Source organism: Glossina fuscipes, unplaced genomic scaffold, assembly GCF_014805625.2.
Source record: "Glossina fuscipes isolate IAEA_lab_2018 unplaced genomic scaffold, Yale_Gfus_2 109, whole genome shotgun sequence".
Taxonomy (NCBI): Eukaryota; Metazoa; Arthropoda; class Insecta; order Diptera; family Glossinidae; genus Glossina; species Glossina fuscipes.
The window spans coordinates 540,816-567,327 of NW_023998452.1; the positions used below are offsets into that span (position 1 = coordinate 540,816).

Below are 26,512 nucleotides of genomic sequence, written 5' to 3' on the forward strand. Positions count from 1 at the left end.
TCATTGGCCACAGCTTTTATCACTAACGATGCAATTTGTTGCAACACGTTTATATTCATCACACATCTATATCCAGAAGACCGAGTACAATTTATGTAAAGCACATTCAGAAAGCTACTAAGCATGACAAGGGTCGCAGACTGATCTTACATGCTCTTTCCTAGACTAAGGGCTATTAGGAAGATGGAAGGAAAGATAAAATGATGTGCTTCTACTCACTCACAATGTTGACTGTGGCATTTACCTAATATGCTTTGAGTGAGAAAAACATTTACAAGTCGTATAAGCTCTTCACAGAAAGCAGAGACGATGTTAATGGCAATGCCCGACCCGGATGGCCCAGGACGGCAACAACATTGAAGCCGTGAACAAAATTGTTATGGAGAAAGAATCGTTGAATCGCTATTAGAAAAGTTGTTGAAAATGTCGGCGTATCGTTTGGCTCATAACAAACATGTGGCAGCAAAATTTGCTCCGAAATTGCCAAATTTTGACCAAAAGAATCGTAGAATTCTTGGGCGAAAAAAGTTCGGTAACCCTATTCACTGAACTTGCGAGTTTTTCCTGCTACCAACCCTGCAATCGTCGAAGTTTTGCCGCGATTCAGAAGGAGAAAAAACGCCGCATCGCTGGAAGCGCTCAAGCGCATACCCAAAAGCGCGTAACAGAAATACTTCGAGGATTCGAAAAAGCGCTGGCATAAGTGTATTATATCTACGGGGATTACTTTGAAGAAGACAACATAGATATTAATGAATAAACATTTTTTAGAGAAAAATGAAAGGTCGCCTTTTTTTTTGGAAACGCCTTAAGTGTACCTTAAACTCGGTATCAGCGAATTGGATTTTTATACAAGACAAAGAACCAAAACCCAAGCATTAAACAAGATTAGTTGCTGGCAAATTACGAAAATTTTGACAAGGCCAGAACGATTTTCAACGCATTTTTAATGAAAATTTATTGAACCGTAATTTAGCACAAAAACTGATTAAAAACATTTACGGAAATGCGCTTTGAGAAGGTTTCAACCAATCTTAGTACGTTATGCTGAAGGATCTGCGACACAAGCATAAGTTGAAATTTTCAAGCGGCAATATGCAAACCCATCGATTTCTTTCAGATATAGAATTCTGTATTGTTTACATGTCCAAAAGATATGCGTATAGCATCTTTAGAATAGCTTTTGCTGTTGTACATATATTCGTTCCGTCATACGTCTGAATACAAGAGCAAAAAAGTAATCTAAGTTAAGGGAAAAACGACGGTCTTCATTTCGGAAATAAGAGAATGAACGAAAGAGAGAGGGAGAAGATTTTTTGTTTTTATTAATCAGACCACTTTTTAAATAAATTTAACGAATTTTTGAGGTATTGAAAAGCGATCTGTTCATGTGTCCATAACTGTACGATAAACAGATAAATAGTCTGTCTAAGAACTTCTTCGTTACGTTTTCTTTCCCTCTGTCTACCCATCAATTCACCAAAATCATTAGTACGATTTGGACCGTTTCTCTAGAAAGACGGGTTCCCAGTTTCAAAATCCGCACTTTTATTTGGAACAGATATTTCAAAATGTGGCTAAATAGGTCCATAGATTCGCTGGTAATTAGCAAACTTTTGAAAACTAATAGTCTCCCACCATGTTATTTGTACATAATTGCTCTTATCAGGTATGGTATACTTACACGGACGTTCGATTTTCTTTTGCTTTTTTGCAAGTTATCTATCTGCTATCTATGATTTCCTACCTTTCTTAATTAAAGCCCTTTTTCGCCACTCACTTTCTGGAAAGTTGCTTTCGGATAAATACTTAAGCAAAAATTTAATTTGACGTCTATTAAAGCTTTTCATTTATTGAGGGTGATATTTCGAAATTTTAGAAAGATTTATGTGTTCAAAATCGTTCAGATACAATTTTCTCATCTTTGGAACCTGAGTAAGCATATGGAAACATTTATGACATTTAGTATTCCTATTGCAAGTTCATTAGAGCTTTAAATCATCCATAAGGGTGAATAGAGGTAACATGTCCAACAGATCCTGAACAATGTTGGCTTTTATTGCATATTTGCAATAGGATGACGCAATTAATACAAATCCATTCTTTGGAATGTGTATTAGACAATCTAAAATCGATTGAGCCGTCAAGATAGTAAAATTCGTAAAATTTTATTCAACTCATTCGCGTCTACGTACAACACTGTGCATAATGTTACCTCAATATTTTTCTGACTACCTGTTATAATAAAACAATTTCCGAAGTTAACATATGAACATGAACTTGAAAACTCTGAAGTGTAGGTGAAAAATGTATGTATTTTTGTATACACGAGTATTGTTACGACAAATATATTTGTGTAAAGATGAAAACCTCGTAAGTAATTTATTTCAATATTGAAAAGAGATAAGAATTTACACACACTCTGCGTTTAGCAACATGTTGCTTATAGTGAACAAAAGTTTATAAACACACTTAACATGTTTCAAGACGTGAACGCATATCTTCAAGTTTTTCTCACACAACCCGCACAACGTTGTTCGCGACGACGTTTCACTCTTTGTGTGTGTTTGTTTGTTTGCTTTTATTTTTTGTTTTTTTTTTTTTTTTATCGCTACATCATGTTCAATGATCGCAGTTAGTTGCTCACAACAATCAATTGATTATTTGGTCAATACAATCTACGTATACATATGTTCTCGCTGTCTCGAGTTGTGGATGAGTATTTTTTTTTTTTTTTTTTTTTTTTGAAAAACGCTTTATACCATAACGCATATTGTATATAAGCGTGCGTTAGCGGTCACCGGCTAGCCATAAGACAGACGCCTTCAAGTCTAGCTGGACGTTAAACGAGAGTGGATATTGAAGTGTTAAGTCTCTTAGTTTATGTGCGTGTATGTGTGTGCTTGTGTGTGTGGATTTATATTTTTTTAATTTAATTTGAAACGCTTTCGTTTTATATTCAAAGTGAGAGATTTGGTGATTTTTGTCTTTCACAAAAATCTATTTTATTTATAAGAAAATAATAGAAATTATAATAACAAAGGAAAAAAAAAACTCATAAAAAATAAAAGAAATAAAAATTTTGTCTTATAAATAAAAATTAAATTAACATTTCATTAACTAACGCGAAAAAAAAGTGTTTTATAAATATCCTAAATTATATATAAAATAGGATTAACGATAAATAGTAATAAAAGCAAAGGAAAAAATAAAAAAAAAGAAACAAGAAATTTTTGTTAAAAAGTGTCAAAATGTTTAAATTTAATTTGCAACAACTTTTATTACTACATTTCTGTATATCGACCGTGTGTCTGAACGTAGCCCTGGCCTGTCATGGCGAATTACTAGGTAAGTGTGAAGTGTCATAATTAAAGTGAATTAAACATAAATTGCTTGCGATTTACGTATTAAAAAAAAATAAAAATAAAAAATTAAAATAAAAAATGAAAAATGAAAAAAAAAAGATGGTAGGAAAGACATAACAAAAACTTTAATATTTACTAAGAACTCTTTACATGTTAGGCTAAATACTTGATTCTCGTCGTTTAATACAAGACTTTCTGTGGCTTTTTTTTTCTCCTCCTCGCTCGCGCATCGTGACTAAATATTCTATAGGAGTAGAAGACCCCTGTTTAGGCTTTCACTGTTCTCTTTTAGATTAGAAGCGTCAATAGTGTTAACCTTCACCTCTATAATTCCCACCTTGCATTTATCGGCAAGTGAAAATTTGTCTTTACAAAGGCCAAAAAGAAGAATCAAAAGTACTATAGTGGACCACGATTTACTATTAAATACCTTATACCATACTACAGTTATTCAAATAAAGACTTTTCAAAATATGGGAACTGGTCACGAACGTGGTCCGATCCAAACCATTTTCAATAGGCTTTGTACTTGTGGCCAAGCATTTCAGTGTAAAAAATTTCATGAAAATATCTCGATAATTGTGGTTGGTAGGTTGAACATATTGAAAACTAGACAGACAGACGGATAGACAAGCTTAACTGGGTTCAGAAATTAACTCTGAGTCGATCGGTATACTAAAAAATGGGTCCATCTCATTTCTTCCAGGATGATGCCTAAATTCGCACAAACTTAATATACGTTTTTACCACAAGTGGTGTAGGGTATAAAAATTGGACAGTCTTATACCCAAAAAATGAACGACTTCACAAGTTTTGTGTTAATAAAAAAAAAAGAGTTTTTTTTCTTTGCATTTGTTGCATATTTTTCTATGCTAAGCCTAAAATGATAACAATAGCTTATCTTTCGGCGGGTCGTTTAAACTTAACATTTGTATATTTCTTGGCGGATTAGTTGAAGATAAAAGAACGTATTCTTATGGAAATTTGTAGAAACAAACAAAAGTAGCATTTTAATGCTTTGGAAAGGCATCGTACCGCGTTCCAGTGACACTCTATCGCAGCTTTAAAAGTTTTTTTTTGCTTCTTAGGATTGAAAAACAAATGGGCAAGTGTTTTTTTCAACTAATGAATGGAAAGAACCATTAGTTGATCCCTATAATAAGGTCTTCAATAGAGAAGTAAGGCTGTCGCTATGTCATACTAAAGTACCTGAGATATCCGAATTAAACATCAATCTGTACGAGACCACAATGCTCAATTTTCTCACTTAATATATAATATTAAACTAGAATTGGTAAAATTGTACTAAACGAGCTTTGCAAGTTTCAGTGCAACAGTAATGTTTCGTAAAGTAAAAGTATAGAAGTGCCTTAGAGCCAGGATGAATTGGCGGGAGAAAGTTCCTTCTCTTCTTGGAGTTTTTAAACGAGCTTCTTATTATATATGAAAACAACGGGAGGACGTGTTAGGATCGACATAAGTTAAGTCTATAATTGATTTTTTAGGAGCTTAAAATACTTTCTCGTAAAAACGAAACGTAGGAAAGATTGACATCAAGTTACAGTAAAACTTTAGTTAATTTTAAAAGTTAAAAAAGAAAAGTCATCGATCACGCTATTTTGTACTTCCTTTATTTTTAAAAATTCTTTCTTCTTTTTTTTTTTGGGACTTTACAAATTTGTTTTCTATTAACATTCGGCCGTTTAAATAGAACCTGATAGTTGATTTTTATTGTAAGTTCTTTGATAGTAAGCCGCGCAAGCAATGGTTGAAAAATGTACTTCTAAAGTGTTCTTGCTATTAAAGAATCTTGCCTAACTTTCCTTACCTAATTAATATTTTCCAAGATTATATAGAAGATATACTCAGATTTCCTTTCGATCAAAGAGTCTTTCTTCTGCAATTGTAAGTTGATAGTAAGCTAAATAAAGTTCTTATACCTTTCGTTTCAATTAGTTGTTTATTAAATTTTATATACTTAAGATATCATCTCATCTACTTTGAAAATTTTTCCTTAATTTTTAATATGAAGAAAATACCAGTTAGGTACGGGGATCATAGCAGAACATTTTATGATGTATTGCAGCAAAGCATAATTTTTTCCACCAGGAAGCAGTTTGTAGTTCCTTACAACACAAGAATGTGATGAAAATATGATGAATGTTCCATAAGCCTAAATCAAGCGAATTTAGCCAACACTTCACGGTGGAACAAATTTCAATAATAAAAATGTTACGATAAGAAATTTTTAAAAGAATAAAGTTGAAATTTCGGTCATGTTCCAGCAAGCATAAGCCTTCTTTGAGAAGTGCGTAGAAGTTTTTATCGAAATAAAAATTAAATCTGACGATAAGGCTCAAGTGTAAAATGTAAAGTCTTTCGTTTAGACAATGAATGGAATTTTCGTTGCCTTTTTTTTTTTGCTTCATCTTTTTTGTGTCAATTGTTAATATTTGTTGTAGCGTATGCCGACTCCCAGTTATGCCACTGACAACATATTAACGATGAGATTAAATAAAATCTATTTACATATGCCTATTAACGTAGGTATGGCTGTACATTTTAATGTCTACCGCCGACTATTTAAGTATTCATAAAGCAGTAAATTTTAAACGAAAATAAAAAAATGCCTACAGAATATTTAGTTTTGAATTGGTAGCCACAAAAACTTATAAACCAATTTAAAAAGATGTGTAACATACAAGTTGATATGTAAGAGCGACCTAAATGAAATAGAAAGATTATTAGTGTGTTGAGCCCAGCACAAGGAAAGTTGTTTGAACTTTTGTTGTTAAGTGGAACGGTCCGTTTAAGTGAGTTCATGAAAGTCAAAAGTTAACTTAAATTTCTTCTTTTGTAATCGGCTTGTTTCGCTTGCATATGTAAGCATTAGCATAAAGCATCGAATTGCAAAGTGCTTGCTGAAGTAATGCGCGTTACAAGCTTATTAATTAACTTAATATGCTTATTACTACGCGATTGTTGAAATTAAACACATGAAAATATATACAAAGAAAAAAAAAAAAAAAAAAAAACAAAAAAAACAACAACAAAAATAAAAACTAAACATTTACTTTTGAAGCGATGCGCGTATTTATGCAACCGAGTTTTTTTTTTATTGGTGCTGTTGCTTTTGTTGTTTTTGTTTCTTGTCGGATGATCAGTTAAAAACTGGTTTTATATAATTTCTAATTATTCATAAAGAAAAAAAAAAGAAAAAAATACATAAAAGAAAAAGCAAACAAAAAAACTTTAAAATATTTCATCACATGAGTGCTAAAAATAATAATAATTTTCCTATTTTTTCCTTTTTCTTTTTCATACATTTCTTCGTTTTCGCAAAATTTGACTAAAATGCTTGTCTTCAAAAGACTTGCTTGCTTTAGCTTATTAAAAATTCCTTTTAACACTTCCACGCAAAAGGTGGGTCAACTAACAGGTACACATTAAGCTATAATTTACGAGCTTTTATTTTTTATTTTTTTTTATTTTCACTCATTTCATTTTTTTTGAAGGCAAAAAAAAACAAACATATAAAAATAATAAAGAGCAAATTTATAACACCAAACAACAACTTAGTTCTGAATGACAATATCGTTAGCAAACAATTAGATTTGAATCGCTGTGAGAGAGATTAAACCAAAAGCAAATACAACGTTTATGTTTATGTTTATATTTATATCCATGTTCGTAGGAAAAAAAAGAACAGTTTCTATACATTATTTTGACATTCAATTAAAAACCGGTTACTTTGATGTCATCAGATATATATATGTATATATATATATATATTTTTTTTTTTTCGTTAAAAAAATTAGTTTTTTTTTTTTTAGTTGCTTCACGTGTACAGACAGTTATGTCAATAAACTTAACATTATTACAGCTAACTAATAATAACTATACCCATCACACGGGTTGAATTAGATTAGCAGCATGTTTGTAACGCATCAAGAACTTTGCAAATTTTAAATATTACTATTATTATTAATTTAGCCAGAGAATAAATTCGAAGTGAGAATAACATCAGATTCGATTGAGTAGGCAGACAGACAAACAATCTATTAGAGATTGATAGAAAATTTTGGAAGATTTATTTTTGTGGAACATGTGGCCCACATTTCCGCTTAGATTATAATAAATTCACCGCTCAAAGCGTTGCCATCACCAACATTTTTTCCCACCTTTTCAATGCAATATGAATTCAGTGAGTGTCGCAAGAACATCTTAACTTTTTCTTACCCCAATTTTTTATCGGAAATAGTCTTAAAAGCAGGCATCGGGCAGACAATAAAGAGATGTCCATGAGAAGACAACCACTTTTCGCATATTGTAACTACTTTTTCTTTTCAATGTTATTGCTACGGTTCCCTAATGATAAAGTCGTTTGGTTTGAGCGAATAACCTAACGGACGGCATGGAGGCTTGACTTAAACGCCGATGTGTTTAGTTTGAGATCTGATGAATCTTTGGGTTTTTGCCAACACAAGACGTTTCCTATTCACCGTGTCTCTCGAGCTAGCAAAATTGAGCCACAATTATTGTCAGCTGAGTAGAATAGATTGCGTTATAATAAAAGTGTTCATTAGCTCGACCATAACCTGTAAAATGAAACTACTTTGCCTTTAAGCAGTGAAACGACGGGCGGAAATAAAATGCATTCATTCCTTGACGTTGGTGGAAGTATCACGAAGTAAGATGATCAAACGTGTTTCTGTTAGAATTACGTAGATCATTTCTTAACGAGTACTTGTCAACTCTAATTTTTTCTCACAAAAGAAATCTTTTAGTCTTCTTTTAGTGTTCTTTTTAAAAAACGGTCACGGACTTTGCGAATATCAAGAGTGATGATTAAACCTAGCGCAACTATTGCATTGGAAGGTCTTAAAATTAGGAAAATAGAAAAATGCCTCCTCCTTTTCTGCGGACAAAGCCTGCTCACTTTACTTAAACATTAGTTGAAGCTCAAAATAAGTTTCAAATATTTATTACAGTTCACCCTAAATAAATAAGGCAGGAGATCTGTGAATATGCCTTAGACTACGATTTATGTTTAAAATAATAAGAAGAAATTATAGATGGTTTAAAATATTTGAAATACTTTTCTAATTCCTTTTTCTCATCTATTCCAGCCATAAAATTTTTAACTCCATATAATAATCGTAAGCCTATACTGTGCCTATAGCTTGCAAGTGGGGCTAAGTTAGATCTGTGATATCCAAAATCTATTAAGAGCCATTGGAAAAGTTACTCTGTGTGTATAACCTACCCAATGGCAAGGTTTAAAGTCAGTTCAGTCCTTCACATCTATCGCCTGATCCTTGAAAGTAATCTCAAATTCGTATGCATCCCACCTAGCATTGCTCTTTAGCCACTTAGTAGAAAGTATACAAGATATTAAGTACTGCAGCACCAGGAACTGGTTCCAAATGTTATTGCATATAAGCGGAAATTCCATGACGGAGTTACTCTGATATTGACCTTCTGTAAGACTAATCATTGAGATATGATATTGAGATACAAGACGTTCTTCGTCCGTCTCTGCCTCTTTTCCCTCTTGTTTGAAACGGCATCAGAAATTCAAGATTAGTTCATAAATATATTAGAAATAAGCAGCAGTTATCTGTGATTCATTCTAACATTTAGCTATGGGGGGTAATAAATTTGAAAAAATAGTAAAAATAAAAAAAAAATGAAAAATGACTTAAAATATTAGCAATTATTCACATAGCTTTTAAGTAAGTGCTACGTGGATTTTTTTAACAATTTGCAAAATAAATATCTTCAGACATGGGTGCGTCTTACTTTTAGATTATACATGATTACATACACAGAAATATTGTATTAAAAAGAATAATTAAGAAATGAAATACGTAAAAAAAAAAGAAAAAAATTAACAGAAGTAAGCAAAGAAAACAAAAATAATTTCGGAAACAGTTAAGGTATGATATGAAACATAAAATTCAAGTGCATGTATAGCATATTAGCTAAAGGAAAAAGTTTGCAGCGTTTCAAGCATTTTTTTTCACTTTAAATTAACTGTACTTTCATGACTTTCGTGATAAAATCAGTAGCGACGTAGAGCTTCGCGACATCGGAAGAACTCAGCTGTGAGTGAAATAAGAGACATTCGAGCGAAGAAGAGGCTGGTTTTGTCAGTTTGGCCGATGTTCGTATTGGTCAATACTGGATCCATTAAATCAATTGCCGCTTTCAGGGAGACCGAATCAGTTTGAAAAAGCTCAGGGCGAACGACTCTAAACGCAGATGACTAATTTATGAGGCGTTGATCTGAGGTTTTCGACTGTTTGCCCAACTTCGTACATCTTGGGCCATTACTCTTTTCTTAGATCGATTTCCTATACTTTCAGAAGTAATTCGCAAATCATTTTGATGGTGGCACATACATAACGGATATCGTCTGTGTGTTTAGCCAAACGAAGAGGAATCCTGTGTTATCCAAACGTCAAATTATTTTACATTTTTTTTATATCCACTCATATGCCAATTATTCAAGACCGCGTTAAGGGCAATGCATTTCCTAAGATGACAAACCCTTCATTATCTTCTTCAATTTTTGAAAGAATTTCTTCGGCTTTTTACAAGCGCAACGCCTGTTGTACATAGAAATTTCCAAAGATGAAAACGAGAAGAACATTGGCTTGCTGCAGATTAGCCTAGGAGCGCCTTGGCCGAAGTAATGCACTAATGTAGATGAATTTCGGTTTACCTTTAAAACTCATTTACTTTCAGCTAAAGCGACAAGTGGTATAAGGTTTTTCATTTTAACGAAATTTTTCCTTTGTGTAATAAAAAGAAATCTTTTTTTAAACCATTCCAATGAGCAAAGTGAACTTCTCTATGAAAATAATGAAGTAATTATTAATATATATGACGTTTATTTAAACACAAAATATATAGAAACGATTAAGATATTAATACTGAGCTTATGTCAATTTTGCGTTAAATTTCATTACATCCCCTTTAAATCTATTAAGCAACCAATGCGATACGTACACGTATATGTGTATGTGTGTGTACATTTCACTCTCCGTAAGGAGGTCAATTAATATTAAATTTAAACTGCGCTCGTACGACAATGATATTGACGAGTGACTTTTATTTACGAAAGATTAGTACGCTAATGAATGATTAATGGGGGTTTAGAGAGTACATTCTTACTCATCTTCTTCTTCTACCTGCTTTATTACAATTATTACAATTTATTTAGGCCAAAGAAATCAATTCTAGGATTAAACAAGTAGGACGAGCACTGGTAACCGAAAGTATCGAGTCTTCCTTTTTTGAAGGATAGACCAGACTAGACGGTTGGTCTGGCTGCTTTAATAAAGGTAACTATTTTATTGCTGTTATGCTCAGGTTAGAAGCTCCGAAAACGAGAAGACTTGAAGAATAGGAAAGGTTTCAGCATTAACAAAGGGGACATGTTTAATCGTAAGATTGTGTTTGTGATTGCAATTTAAAAAAGTTTCGATAAGTTTAGTTAACTAACTGGACTAACTAGGAAACGTATTCATTGTAAGTTAAATGTAAGTAGTCGACATGATCTTAAAGGGGAACCAAGAACAGGGCATATGTAGAGAAGAGAGCAAAAGTGCCTTCAATTCGTAACTAATTGAAAGAAAGCTAAGATATGTTAACTGTTGGAAATCATAGTTTGATATGTTGGTAAATACTGTTGTCTCCACGATTGCAAATTATTTTTTGCTATCATAGCATCAATCGCGGCATTTGAAAACGGAGACGTCTCTTTCTCCTTTCCTCTTTGTTAAAACGTCTGATTATGTGATTTGCGCTAGCAAAAGTTAAGTGGCGGGCATTATGCTTGACCTTGGCATATATTTTTGGTCATCGAGTTCAGAATAAGCAAGCGCCGATCGTGGTTCAGTTATAGAAAAAAATGGATTGCGAAAGAGAGTGTGTGCAAAAGAAGAAAAGAACCGACTTTGAAAGATTTGGTAGTAAAATTTGAACTAAGAAAGAATAAACGAAAATACCTTAGGAAAGTTGTCGGTCGTTAGGTTATAGTTCGACATCTCGATATATATCGTGATCCATTCTTAAAGAAGAGGCATAGAAAAGGGAGAAGAAGAAAGTACAGTTTTCTCAAAACATCTACTTGACGGATTCATGTTCGTGAGTTATCGACTACGGAATAATCGAGTTTCGTTTCTACTTTGGACTCCTAGCATCCGATTCTTCTTTACATTACTTAGTATAGGTCAACTCTAAAAAAAAAAAAAACAAGTGTCTTAGGAAGAGTAAGAACACCTGGATTAATTAAGAAAAAAAAACAAAAAATAAAATTGTTGGACTTTCACACCCAGTTAAGGAAAGGTAACGCCAGTAATTTAAGAACTAAACAAATAAAATCGAACGGAGTAAATACTGAAATTAATCAAGTAAAGCTCAATACTAATTGCATTAGCAAAATACATTAAATTAATAAATAACTGACAATTGAAGACAAAACGTAATCGCCCATAACGTTTCTATTTCTGCGATCTTTATTATTAAACCATCGGCCTGCTAACTGAAGTTTAAACTTAATAATGGATGTGTCGACAAATTATCGGCATCATTTTTGAACAATTTGTTAGCGTGTCATTGCTGCCACGCAACAGGATGCAGGCTATACATAGGAGGTATGAATTATCTGATCAATTTTTTCTTTATAGTTATTATTATTGTTATTATTATTATGACGGTGATTATTATTATTACAATTATAATAATTATTATTTTCATAAACTGTGTCTGAACTCTTGCCATTCCTCGAACGTACGCTTACATATTTAAAAGGAATAATTAATTATTTTAACAGCCTACAATTGCTCTTATCATCACGTGCAAGCAGGATGCATCGTTTACATTCTTAATGACTGAACTATGGAACATAAATCGGGAATCTTGTTAAAAATCATCGTCATATGTACAATAGCTACACACCAAAAACAACAATAACGCCAACAACAACGACAACAACGCATCTGCAAATATGTACTGTTATTTTAAATGCTTGTTACCAGCCAACTAGCTCATCTTCTTTTTTGTCTTAACCGACTTTGAGAAAGAAGAAAAAGAAGCAAAAAGAAGCAAAAAAAAGAAAAAAAAAAAAACTGAATAAAATTCATTCATTTAATTATCATGCTCTTAATTAAACGTACTTTGAAAAAAAAAAGCGCAATATAGCAAAAGCAAAAACAAAAAGACAATGAAGCATAAGAGAAAATATAAAAAAAAAAGAGAACAGAAAAAAAAAAAAACAAAATAAACGAGAAGAACTCGAGTATGGATTAAAATGTTGTACGTGCTGCCATGGTCAGGGTCATGTCTTGTTTTTTTTTTTTTTTTTTTTCTTATTTTTCGCTTAAAGAGGCTTGATTGGTGGCAAAGGCAAGTTAGCCAATGAACATAGTTTTAAGCTCGTGCAATTACAATAACACCACAAAACAACAAAACTGTAAATTGGTTGTAGATACAAGTAGGTGTCTATGCATGTCCGTGTGTGTGTTTATGTTGGTCTCCTCTATAGTAACTGTACAGCCTGAGACTTTAAACGACTTCGTCGGCAGCAGAAAAAATCAGTTACTTACTTGAAACTTACTTGTTGTTGCTGTTGTTGTTCGAATTGCGAATTTTTTGTTTTTTTTTTCCTTTTTGTTCGTTTTTTTATTATTTTTTCACTTCTTTTTTATAACATTGTCGGCAGTGTTTGTTGTTTCAGATTTAATACCTCCTCTCTCCTTATGCAATTAAGTGTAGCACCCTAGAGAGCGAAGGAGAGAGAGGCAAAATAATAAAAAAAAAAAAAAAAAACAAAAAATAAATAAATAAAAGAAAAAGAAAGAAAAGTGTTTAATGTTAAATTTATATGTTCTCACGTTTAGTTCACTTAAAATACAACAAAAAGGAAAAAAAAACAAGCAGAAAAAAAAAAAAAATCGTTGTTAAACTTGTAATCACTTTAAAACAAGAGCCACATCAAATCATAACATTCACTTGATGGACTTGCACAGCATACGTACGTACCGTACATACCGTGTAGATGTTTTGTTGTTAAGCATGTTAACATGCCTGCCAGACAATCTCGTTAAGAAAATTAAGTAAAAGTGAAAATGATTTAATTTCTTTTTATACTCTCGCGCGTCACCTCATTGTTATACACACACACACACACACACACACAATGTAATGAACAATTTGTTTACTAAAAAACATGCATATATAGATATATATATATATATATATATATATATATATGTCATATATAGAAAGTGACACCCTTTTTATGCAGTATTTTAGGAAGAAAAACTTTTCTCTTTTTTTACCGTCTGACAGTTGGTTTAACATAAATTAGATCACGTGTCTAAATCCTGATAATTATCATTGAAAATTTTAAAGCTTTTTGCAACATCTTCTCCTTATCTAAATCATATTCAGTCTGCTTTTCGATGACCTCGTTATAAATTTATCATAAATTTGAAGTTTTTTATAATTCTCGTTCATTCTCTAATCGCGATCATTTTTATGCGTGTCTTTCTTATAGCCGGCCTTAATTAATATTTATGACAAATTTGAGATCGTTATCTGCTATAGTTAGCAAGCCATTGATTAAAATGTATAATTTCTAGGTTTTTCTTTTTAAGGTTCAGAACGACTTGTTTCACTCTCTACACGGTCTTGTGCCAGTATTTTAATAGCGTCTATCTTTATGAAATTATCAAAAAATCCTTAGACATAAAAGTTCAGAATGCATGACTACGGATGTTATGGTTTATATAGGATCCTGCTTCTTAGAGCTGTTTAGATTGCTGCAATACTTTCTGTCGGTAAAATCTAAAGTCACTAAGTTCAGTTGGGGAAATGCAAGCGATCTGTTTATAAAAAAAAAAAAAAAACTCCAAACCAAACGTTATCAAATACTACTTCTCCGATAGCTTGTAAGCTTATAAGAGGTCAAGAATAGTTAGCTAAAGTTATAGAAAAAACTTAGTAAGTTGGTAAGCTGTTACTGCAAAATTTGGAAATAGATTCGATAAATGGAATAACGAGTTAGCCCCAAAAGAGTGCAGATATGTTGTTCAGCTTTTCCTTGTTACATCCCCGGATTCCGCAAACTAGTCGTATAGAAATTCATAAGCGGCGAATCAGGCGCATACAACAACATTACTGAACTTTACACAGTGCTTCCAACTAATTATCGCATTGGAGAAAAAGCAGACACAAACGGAAAGTTTGCTTGGACTAAACTGTTCTTACATAACCTTTTTTCGTTAACATACATATTTCACAAAAAAAAAACCTTAAAAAAAATTTGGAAAGAAAAGTTTGAATTTCTTTAGCTCATTCGAGAGGTATTTTCATATTTCAGATTCGCGAGGTGTCTATGAAAATACTTTACGTTACCTAATTTGGAGTGGGCTTCCAAATCCAATCCAATCATATTTAGATCCTGACTACTTAATAGAGTTCTGTTAAGGCGTTCATAGAGTTTTGTTAAGGGAGTTGATTAGTTAATGTCTTTGCTAATTAAGCTCGAATTTGTATTCATACCAAGCATATATGATTAAATCAACTCAGGAGTTATGCAGTCAAGTACTGTGTGAATGTATTCACAAGATTAATATAAACCTATCTCGATAGGGTGCATAAGTAAAACATTCATAAAACATATAAAAAGCAATAAAGTGATTAAAAAAACTATATTTGTTAATAGTTACCCAAGTTTCGAAAAATTTATTTTTTTACAAAATTTCGATAATTCGTATCCACTTCCTCGTCGTTAAAAAAAAAAACAAATGCTTAGCAGGGCAAATTTTAGCATAATCTTATATAATAATGAAGCATATTGACGTAACACGAATTTTATTGAATTTTCACTTTTTATTAAAAAATTTTATACGAACGCACGAACCATATCGTACACTTTATAATAATAATAATTCCTCAGATCCTAATATTCTGAAAAGTTGGAAAGGTTACCTTATAACCTTTATAATGAGCTAAATATTTTGGATTTTTTATAACCAGACAAAGAAGCTCAGACTCTGTACCAGTGGAAATAATCAGCAAAGCTACTCCAACTTTTTACATTTCATTACCAGAGTTATTGATCTGGTCTTCGAAGAAATATGCAATACTTACGCCATCATAAGTAAAAACCAAAGGATAACTTGGTGACTTCGGGAAAAACTCTTTGCTGCGACTAATTAAGAAAGAATTTACGAATTGTTCTGGCAAGCTGTTAACGACTTAAGCAGGTGTGAACCAATAAAAGTAAAATCATTTGAAAAGGTCTGATAAGAGGAAGAAGCTCGACTTTTGGCCAACCCATAATTTGATTCAAAGAAATTTTATCCCGAAAGCAACCGACTCGTGTTATTTTCATTGTGAAATATATAAAAATTTCAGGGATAAGTCAAAAATACTGAAGCGGATTGGCAAATTCGATAGCAATAAATGTATCCATAATTTTGATCTCGCAACGATTAGTGCTTTTCCAATCGTTTTCGTGCCGTTTGCGTTAAAATGAATCCTTAGGCGTAGCTCACTTCTTTGGAATCAAAATCTTAGAGTTTGAAGATTAGTTCAGCGGCGATGAAAAATACATGTTGCACTCCATAAGACAATAGTATGTATTCTAAATTATTAAATTTGTTAGCATATATCGAAAGCTTTCCTAAATTTTCGTTCCAATCCAATGGCTTTAGACAGCTGTACCTTAAAGCACTTGAGGTCTAGTATTCGCAGTGAATGGTTATGATGCCCAGCTTTATTGCTCATGCCTTTTTCTACCAAGAGAATTTTTTTTTTTTTTTTAAATTGAGTTAAGTCTCTATGCCTGTCTGACGCTTTAATGGTTGTCCCTTTGATGTGGGGCCACATGGTTGCAGGTGGTATTTACGAGACGATTTAATGAAATTTGGTACATGTTTGGTCCCAAGAAAAAGGTCGTATTAAAAATGTATTTTGAGAAAGAAGTCGATGGTACGGTCGAACGGTATAGAGTATTAAAGGGTCCTTCCAAGCAAAATAAATATTTCAAGTTACTTGCGGCAATCAAAGGAATAATTTGTCTTTTAATCTATAGTTAGTCGGTAAGAAGCTATTGCGGAAAAAGCCGGCACTGTGTATGTAAATTTATTGCCTAGAATTTCTCACATCACGTTTGCAATCCCTGAATATAAAACGCCAAACAAAAAATCGAAACGATAATTTATAATAACACCGCACCTTTCCACTACTTACTAATGCTATTACCTGGCAATATTGCCATACTATTAATAAATATATATAGACAGATTGCTGTCGAATTGCTGTGCATTTCTTCTATGAGGAATTAGTGCGGAGGCATAAGTAATAATCTGCTCTTAAGTGCAGAGTGTAATCACATTTCGTTTATTATATGAGTCAAATAACGTCTTATCTCGTACCTTTAGCAAAAACATTAGTAAATAAAAATTTCTTATTATGAATTCAACATTTAATGCTCTTTTACCTTAAGTTCTTCTTTGGCGAAGCGAAAAATTAACTCTGCATTGAGAGAAATTTCGCAAAAGCTTCATTATGTAAATTATACGAATTAATTGGAACATTAAAGCATCTCTTCAAAGATTTAATATGTGTGGGGTGTTGGTTAAAATTCAGTTTAGTTAGTTTGAAGTTTTTCGAATTCAAATTCTAATGATTCTCTGCATTAAGTCATTAAAAATTTATGTGGCGACACCATACATGTGAATATAAGCCTTCTTGGCGAAAACCTGGCACTTGGCCAATCTTCCCATTGACTCCAATCATTTTTAAAGTATGTTCAACTCTAAACAAACATAAACATGTTTTATGCAAATGTTGACATATTTTAAAATGAAATATCCCGTATCATGTTACCTTAGCAAAGTCGAGAAATTATATAGGAAAAGTAATAAAGAAGAATAAAAATTAAAATAAAATAATAATAAAACACTCTTGACTTAAGAAAAATGAAATACAGAAACCTACATATTTACACGTCATCTCAGGATGTAGAGAGTATATTCATGTTGGCGAAACGTTTGCAACACGCACAAGGAAGCTTTGGAGACCTTACAAAATATATATATATTCTTGATCAGCATCAAATTCTGAATCGATTTAAGCATATCCGTCTGTGTAACGTCCGCACAACTGAAGCTATCGACTTAAAATCTGGCGGACACATTGGAAGTTCTGCAGGTTGGTGTTGACAATGGGCCAAGTCGTTCCAAGGATACGCCTACAGTATCCCGCAAAGTGAGAACAAAAATCTATTTTACAAGAAATTCAAAAATCAGCCACGCCCATTCAACACTACTGTTATATTTCCTTTTTTTCAATCTTTCATACGAAAACGGTGAGAGGTACAAAAGATCCGGGCGCAACCAATTATAATTTTTTACTTGTTTTTTTAAGTTACAAGAAGGAAACTTCAGAGAGGTTAGACATGTCCATTCGTCCGTCTATCTTTGTTAAACATTCTCACACTTATAAAAATTAAGATATCAGCTTAAAATTTAGCCCGTACGCAGGTTGCTCTTAAAACTGGACGTAGGCGGCTAAATAGTTTTACTAAAATATAAACTGGCAAAGTCCCTGTCTTCAAAGGTTAAAAGATTGCATATTTTAGCTAATAACACATGGATAACCCCACAATATGCGTATAAGAATGAAAAACATTGTCCGATGTCCATGGAAATTTCTATTTTTTCTTTTATCATAAAGATGATGAATGGGAAAGACTCGGTCATAGCCGAATAATATTTTCTGACCTACTATTATTTATCGTTCTAATCTATGTTTGCCAATTAGCGTTTGTGTGATTTTCAAAGGAAGGCGGTCTATATTGCGTTATTTAGCAATAATACTTCTTTTTGTTAGGTTTTGCATTTTACGTCAAAGTATAAACAATCACGCCGAAATTGTAATTTCTTGAGCTTGATTACGAGCATGAAAAATTTTATTTTCCCCTTTTAAGTAGAAAGAAACTTCCATTTGCATATCGATAGTGAAACCAAAGCATTGACATCATTGGTAAAGTCACTTATTCGTGGTGTCAGGGTTCTGAGGATCGTTTGGGTACAGCATATTATGATCAGGAAACCTAGGGTAGGTTATGAATCCTACTAGCAACCGTTGACCACACAGAACGACCACAATATGCCAAAACAAAATAGATAACGATTTTCTAAGGGTAGTCAGCAGCACATTGAAGAAGACATATCGAATAACATGGAGCTCGTTTCTCGCCCTTATCTTTACGTATTATCTGCCTACTTTTTCACCAACAGTCCTAGAAGAAGCAATATCTTTTGGTCTTTCGTAAGCGCCAGAATTATACTAAAAAATAGCTAATGTGACACAAAATTAATACGATCAAGTGAAGTCACTTTTTTAATGTTCGTATATTAGGATTATTTGCAATGTGAAATACGGGAGAGAGGACCGATCACATGAAAGCATCTGTATATTTTCTTTTTGTAGTTTCCTTAGTTAGCCTAGAACGAACGAGAAATCTTTACTTGTGCTCTAAAGAAAGGTGTCTAAGGGATTTATGTGAAAATTAGAACATTTTCATAACTCGTGAGAAGTTGGCAAAGGCTGTTTTTATACAAAATTCGATGATATTCTGGTAAACATTTGCACTTCATTTTATATAAAGACTTTTGCACGGCATTTGTCAAATTGAAGACTTTGAGTTTTTTTCGCCTTTATTGCAAAGTTGTTTTAATTTAGTCTTATTGCCAACTCGCATAGCGTGCAGGCGCCAGAAGTGCTTTCATAACTTTCGGTACTTTATGGAAAAAATTAAAGTGAAAAAGTCACTAATTTCGCGAAATTTGTACGATATTGATTCATTTTTGGGGCCCCCGTAAGCCTTTGCGTGGAAACAATGTATAACTTTTGGTATTTGATGAAGAATTTTGGTATGCGAATTGCTTTGGCATATCATTTGATAATTGGCCTTGCCCAACTATTTGTATATTTTGCATATTTGTGGCATCACGAATTTCAATATGAGGCAGACAGACGAATAGAAGAACTTATCATTCTAAGTTCATAACGCAATACGAAAACTTATACACACTTGGAACCGATATACTTAATTATTTATCTACTTTTCGTCATTATTACCTATTGTGCATAAGTCCACCGACGGACAGAAATAGCGCTGAAAACAGACAGAGACCGACATTGTACATTCGACATGATCCAAGCTTTTGCTTTTAAAAGTTTCCGTTTGATAATACCATTGGTGTCAAACTTTTTACTAATCTCCCTATAACGGGTGCAAAAATATTTTATCGTTTGTGATAAACATCCAAAGTTGTCGTTAGTAAGTAAGTAAATGTCAATCTTTGTTGTTTTAACAATTTGGGACAGGTACGGCATGTAAATAACAAAATTTCTTAAGCTTTCTAGTGAATATTTCTGTTCTTTTCTTTAAACGACCATGACGTAATAAATTGGTTATAAATGTATAATTAATATTTTTTCTTTTATTTAATATTTGTAAATTCTTTTTCTTAATTTATTTTTTTCTATAATATTGAACGAACAATTCACAACCAATATGTAGCTTTGCCAAATTGATCATAAAACTGTCGTTCAATTTCCGCAAAATGAACAGCATTCCAGTAGACAGTATCCAGCAAATAAAAAAAACAAAAAAAAACAAAAAAGATTAAGTAAAAATTTACATAGTCCCAACCCCATTAACTAACCGTTGTCAGACGTCGCATGCATCATTTATTATTAAGCGTATCATCATAAAAAAGGCAAAAAGAGAAAAAAGCAAGCAGAAAAAAGTTGCACTTTTTTTAACTTTATTATTATTATCTGATCATCATCACCTTACTCATCAACACCGCACATAAGCATTATTGATTAACTGCTGGATGAACAACTAACCAAGCGCTATCCGGACACATATAGGTGCATAAATAATTGCATCATTTAAGCGAGAAGAGTGATAGCTAAAAGGCTATGTCAAAAAAAACAAAGCAAAAAATCAAAAACAAAACGAAAGACTTAAGTAACAAACTTCCTCCCCTTATAAACATTGTAAGCTCATCACATACAGCGATAACAATCGCATGATATATTAATCTCACTCTTATTAACAAGCATGTTACAAAAAAAAATTTATATTAAGAGTTATTAATAATTCCCTTTTTCTCCGAAGAATTTATATTGTTCAATAAGTTCAGATCACAGAAAAAAAAAAAAAAATGTTTAAAAATGCTCTGTTCTATAAATAAAATCTTATCGACAAACATTAATGCAAAATTTATGTTTTCATTTTTTATATTTAATATACATATAAAACACAAAGCGCAAAAAAAGCAAGAAAAGGTAAAAGGCTTCATCCGTTGATGTTTGTTAAGCTAACCAGATGTGTTTAACGTCCAAGTAAATGGTTGTGCGGAGCGACAAATGACGAAATACAAATGACATAAACTAATTATGTTAGCTGTTGCTTAAATTAACATTCCTCATAGCCAAATTCCTCCTCCAAGTGGGTTAATGTTTTTAAAATTAAATTTTAGTTAAATGAAAAGGAAAGAGTTAGGAAAGGCTCCTGCCTTTCAACCACAAATCAACGCTAGCATCTCTCACTTGATGCCATTTTTTATCAATTTTAAATATTGCACGTGAATAAGAAGGAACAATTTTTCTTGCGTTATTGTTGCTTGGAACAAAAAAATGTCTCATACATTTTTCAATCAATTGCATGCATAAATGATACTTAATTTGAATTTCTTTTCTTTCCAAATCTTAAGGGAAAAATAAATTAGAAAAACTAGTTTTTTTTGCTTACTTACCTTTCAGTGATGTGTAGCGGCAATAAGTACGATTGTCATTTTTTGTATTAGGTGTTATAAATTCAAGTCAATAGACACACATACATATGAAAAAACGAACACTGAACACGTTTGAGCCCACCGCCAAAGGACTGTTGACATTTTGTTACTTTGGATTACGATCGGAAGGAAAACATAACGGAAAGTTAATTTTATATATACTCGATCTTCACGAAATTTGAAATAATTTCAGCATGCCCGTCAACTTATCAGCCCCTGTGTTTGTGGAGTCTCTCTCATATTCTTTTTTCTCAAGATCAGACATTATTAATGAATGAATGCACAAATGCGGAAACACATAGCCATTTCCGTTTGTCCGTTCCCATGTTTTTTAACTTTAGCTCTAGAGAATTTAAGAAAACAAACTGAGACTTGCACTTACGATTTTAGTTTCAATGTATACAGTGAAGGCCTACAAATGCATTTATGCTCCTACGCTCTATTAATATCGTAAATTCGAGCGGACATTCCAGACAAAATTGGTAAAGTTGTATATTAGTGAGACTTTAGTGCGCTAATGGTTCTAATCGGGCTGTACATGTACCCAAAACAATTAAGCAAAAAATATTATTTGTAAGAGTGATACATCGAGGCGGTGAGTGCGCAAAATTCGCCCTAAAGCGAATATAATTGTTGTTTTATTTTCGATACACTTTTTAGAAATCTTTTCACACCATTTGATTGTGGACGAATACCAGCATATTATTAAAAGGAAAGATTCGCCACAAAGCCAATACGATTATAAATTAAATACTTATTATTTGCCCTACATTTGGGATCACTTTTCACTTATTTTGATTTGGGACTAATGTCAGGGTATCATTAGAAACACACTAACCGACCGTCTGTACGAGGTTCATGAGCGTTCATAACGCACCATAAACATAATTTTCCGTTTACTTTTTTTTTAAATTTTGGAATCATTTACGATTTTAACTATAGTCCAATGTTAGGATATGCTCACTACTTCTTACAGTATCTGAAATAGAGAAAACCAATTATTTAGAAATTTTTATAAAATGAAGAGGAATGCTTTCATGCTTTGTTAATACAATTAACTAAAATTTACAATTTTTCCAATTAGTTTGACAGACCAGAAGTGCTCTACAAAAGAAAAAAAAAAATTACTTAGCGTATAAGCTAATGCAATCAACTACTTATTTACTCATATTGCGCTTCACTTTAAAAAATTTTTAAACTTCAATTTTTCAACAAAATATATGTAGCTATAAGCGAATGCTAGAGCAATCCTTTAATCATCGTAGAACTTGCATCAGAAAACCTCGTCACATTTGGAAATATTTTTCACGCGATAATTTTTTTTGGAATATATTTCGATTCGGTTCTTCTTATATGCCACCTAATCATGGCTAGTAGAAAAGGTCTATTTTCAAATACTTGAAACATAGTATTTTTAAGAGATAAAAAATATGCTAACGACAAAAGCGATTTAAAAAAATTTGCTCTTGTTTTATGCAATTTCACTTATGAGTTTTGCGAGTTATTAAAGTTATTGCTTGCTTTTCGCAAACAATTGACTTGATTTTGTCTACGTTGATGGCGACGAGAGCGGGTTTTTAACATTTCCTGGAAGCTTTCCGTCACATAGCAGGTTTTTTTTTTAAATTTTTCACTAACTATTTTGGACGTCACGAGTGTGTTTGGAACCCCAAAATCTAAACCAAATATTTCTAAAATGCAAATTAGTCGAAGTAAACGTACTGTAGCTCATCCCTCATATAAAAGCAAAACCGTTTATAGAAGACGCTAGAAATGTTGGTGCAAGCATATTCAGAAATGAATTACTTTTGAAAGTAACCATTAAACTGGACTTATGAAAATAATTCAGGTACTTCGTGGTTTGAATATAAACCAATTTTTTTGTGCTTAAATTAATTTCATATTAACGGCTCAACGTTTAAACGATTTTCGGCGATACTTTTCCGCTTCTATCCGGACAGCATACGTTCATGCGAAAATATTTACATTTATTTGCATGTCTATTAGCTTTTGAATAGAGAATAGTTTCCCGATACTTGTTTGACAACATGTAGTTATGTGAAAATAATTACAGTTAGCAGGCTTTTCATTATTGACTTTGTTCGTAGTTAGCCTTTAAATGGATAATAGGGTATCGATACTTTTCTGGCAGATTATGATGTATGTGAAAATATTAATATTAGTTTGGGGAAAAAGAAATCCATTATTTTTTCGGTAGATGGCTGCACTGATAGATTTCTCGTAAAGTATCGATCAAACAATTTCTGATTTATGCTCGTTGGAAAGGTGAATTGGCCAACAGGAGAGGTGTCGTGTTCCATCAGGACAACGCTAGGCCACACACATCTACAGTGACTCGGCAGAAACTTCGGGAGCTTGGTTGGGAAATTTTAATGCATCCGCCATACAGTCCGGACTACCATCTTTTTCTTGCATTGCAAAATTTCTTTAATGATAAAAAATTGGAATGTAGGGAGGATTGTGAAAATCGACTACTAGAGTTTTTTGCAAATAGCGACCAGGACTTCTATAAGAGAGGCATTTTGAAGTTACCTTTAAAATGGCAACAAATCGTACAACAAAACGGTGCATATATGACCCAAATCGGACAATCCGAAGCATGTTAAATAAAGTCCTGAAGTTCATATAAAAATAATGGATTTCTTTTTCTCCAAACTAATATTTAACTGACGTTTTGCTAGCGGCTTCTGTGTAAGCACTTCTACATATAACATAAAAATATGAATTCCCGGCACTTTTTTGACACTATGTTCGTTTACATACGTAATCATTTGCATTTGAATTGACTTCAAATATTAATTACTGTGTTCGCAATTACCATTAAAAAATTATAAAAATGTTTGCATACCTTAAGAATGCCGTTTTGTAGTAAACAAACATGATTTTAATCGCTTTGCATAACGTATTATGTTCAGGTCGTAAAAACGGCAGAGAGAGAACGTAACTAAGCGGTAAGTAGTTGCATTTTATTATTAGTCATTAAATATTTATCGCAGTATCTATCCAAAGCATTACCATATAATGAATTCCTTTGCTATTAAGGAAAGTATATGTAAATGCGTTAATGGTGATCGTCGTTAATTTTGATGACTATGTTTTAAGTTTGCTTTTAGTAATAACTGAAGAATTTTCCTGGCGGGATATTCAAGTGAATTAATTCTATATTCTCTGGAGAACTGCTTGCAACTACGATAGGGGATAAAAATAAATAAAAAAATTATATTGACATTGATGTTATTTCTTCTTTATTAGCATCGTTTCAATTATTGTGTACCTTTATAACTATACTTTAGCCGTTTACAACATTAATACTAAACGTTTACTTAATTGGTTTCCATTGCTCTCTTTCAGCGACTGGTATTACAGAACAAGAAAAGCAAATTATATTGCAGGAGCATAACAGACTAAGGCAGCAGGTGGCCACTGGTCGTTATCCTGGACAACCAGGAGCAGAGAATATGCGTGAAATTGTTTGGGATAATGAATTAGCTGAACGTGCACAAAAATGGGCGGAGAATTGTCAATTCCGTCACGATCCCCATAGGACTCTAAGTAAGTTGACGCGTTTCTTTTGTTTTTGTTAAACGTTCTTTTTTTAATGAAAAAACCTTTAATGTTACTTTTAAAAGATCGTTTTACGATGGGTCAAAATTTGGCTATAATATGGAGTACAGCTCCTTTAGATCCTAACGATGGCGATTTTCCTTCACGTATACAAAATTGGTTCAATGAAGTGCAAAAGTATTCGTATGGCGATGCTTGGTCACCAAAAACTGGTCATTATTCGCAGGTAAAAAACTTTTTTAATTTTGTCATTTTATAAATTACTTAACTTAATTACTTAATTAATAATAAACTATTGCTTATTCGGTTTTAGTTGGTTTGGGGTGAAACTAATTTAATCGGTTGCGGTTTCGCTGAATACAAAGATGCCTCCAAGTACAATAAGTTATATGTTTGCAATTATGGACCAGGGTAAGTTAAAAATGCATCATAAATGAACTTTTTCCTTAGCTTACGTTTAATTACTTTCCGTTTTAGTGGTAATGTTGTCGGCTACAATCCGTATCAAGTTGGCAGACCTTCTTGTTCTGTCTATGGGCTTAAGCAATCAACACGTTATCAAGGACTTTGTGCAGATGATAATCTACCAGCGTATGATGATAATGTTATTGAAACGTATGATTACAAGACCACTAATCCATTTAACATACCCAACCTAACAAAGACAACAACATTTATTGCCCCTAATACTAATACATTTTATCAGACTTTTTCAAGTTTAATCAATAATAATAATAATAATAATAATAATCATCCGCAAAATGCCTTATCCTCTCCTTACAATCGGCAGGCGGCGTCCGTCTCCTCATCATCCTTTTACAAATCCCCAGCTTTATCTTCATTATCATCACAATTCCAACCATCATCATCATCGTCAATCTCAACATCATACCACCACCAACAGCATAGTACAAAACAAAAAATCCAAAGGACAACTACATCGAAAAAAAGTAACGGCCAGTACTCATTCAGCACCCAGACCAAAACTAATATACAAACCGGGTATAACAGCAGCAACAACAACAACAACAACGACAACAACAACGGTAAATACCGGTATAAATACGAAAATTATAAGCAATCGGGCGCAGCAGAAGAATATCAGAAATCAGTTTTCAAGCCCACCTCACTACTCGCACCGTCTACAGCAGTAGAGCAAAAGCGGCCCACATATCAGCAAACTACAAAAAGTCCCACTAAATCGGGCTGGAGTTTATATAACTGGACCGGTTAGAATATCTCCAATGATTTTTTTTTTTTTTTACTTATTTTAAGAATTCATAAAATTTAATTTTTTTTAATTTTTTTTTTTTTTATACTTTTTGCGCACTAACTTACTACTGTGTAGTATTGATTGAGATCTTTTTAAACCTATGGAAATTATTATAATTCTTTTCCCCTTAAAATTTTCGTTAAATTACATTCTTATTTATAAGTTTTAATTAAAATTGAACATTTTATACGCATTACCACATAGAGTAGAAGGTGTATATGTTCGCCATTATAAGGTTTTTGTTAAGTTATCTTTAAAAAAGCTTCTTATATAAGTAAGCTGCTTGCTTCTATTACTTCTTTCATTTTAAAAACAAAAATTTTTCTTTTCTTGATTGAAATATTTTTTAAATAGTTTTTCATAAGGGTTCATTGTTAGTTTCTTAGCGCTCA

At 32.5% G+C, this 26,512-nt stretch overlaps 1 protein-coding gene across 1 annotated transcript; it reads left to right on the forward strand.

The window, feature by feature from the left end:
- The first annotated feature begins 3,195 nt into the window (after window positions 1–3,195).
- On the forward strand, window positions 3,196–26,096 carry LOC119638714 (CRISP/Allergen/PR-1). The gene is made up of 5 exons (XM_038035662.1): window positions 3,196–3,348; window positions 24,635–24,835; window positions 24,913–25,073; window positions 25,161–25,258; window positions 25,325–26,096. Exons 1-5 carry the CDS (start codon window positions 3,252–3,254, stop codon window positions 26,079–26,081), a joined length of 1,314 nt encoding a protein of 437 aa, XP_037891590.1. The 5' UTR covers window positions 3,196–3,251; the 3' UTR covers window positions 26,082–26,096.
- The last annotated feature ends 416 nt before the right edge of the window (window positions 26,097–26,512 follow it).

What these genes read in the sequence shown, in the direction of transcription:
- LOC119638714 (XM_038035662.1), top strand. Translation starts at nt 3,252, where the DNA reads ATGTTTAAATTTAATTTGCAACAACTTTTATTACTACATTTCTGTATA. An exon ending in CGATCCCCATAGGACTCTAA is followed by an intron (nt 24,836 to 24,912) that starts GTAAGTTGACGC and finishes TACTTTTAAAAG; the next exon opens with ATCGTTTTACGATGGGTCAA. An exon ending in GTTTGCAATTATGGACCAGG is followed by an intron (nt 25,259 to 25,324) that starts GTAAGTTAAAAA and finishes TTTCCGTTTTAG; the next exon opens with TGGTAATGTTGTCGGCTACA.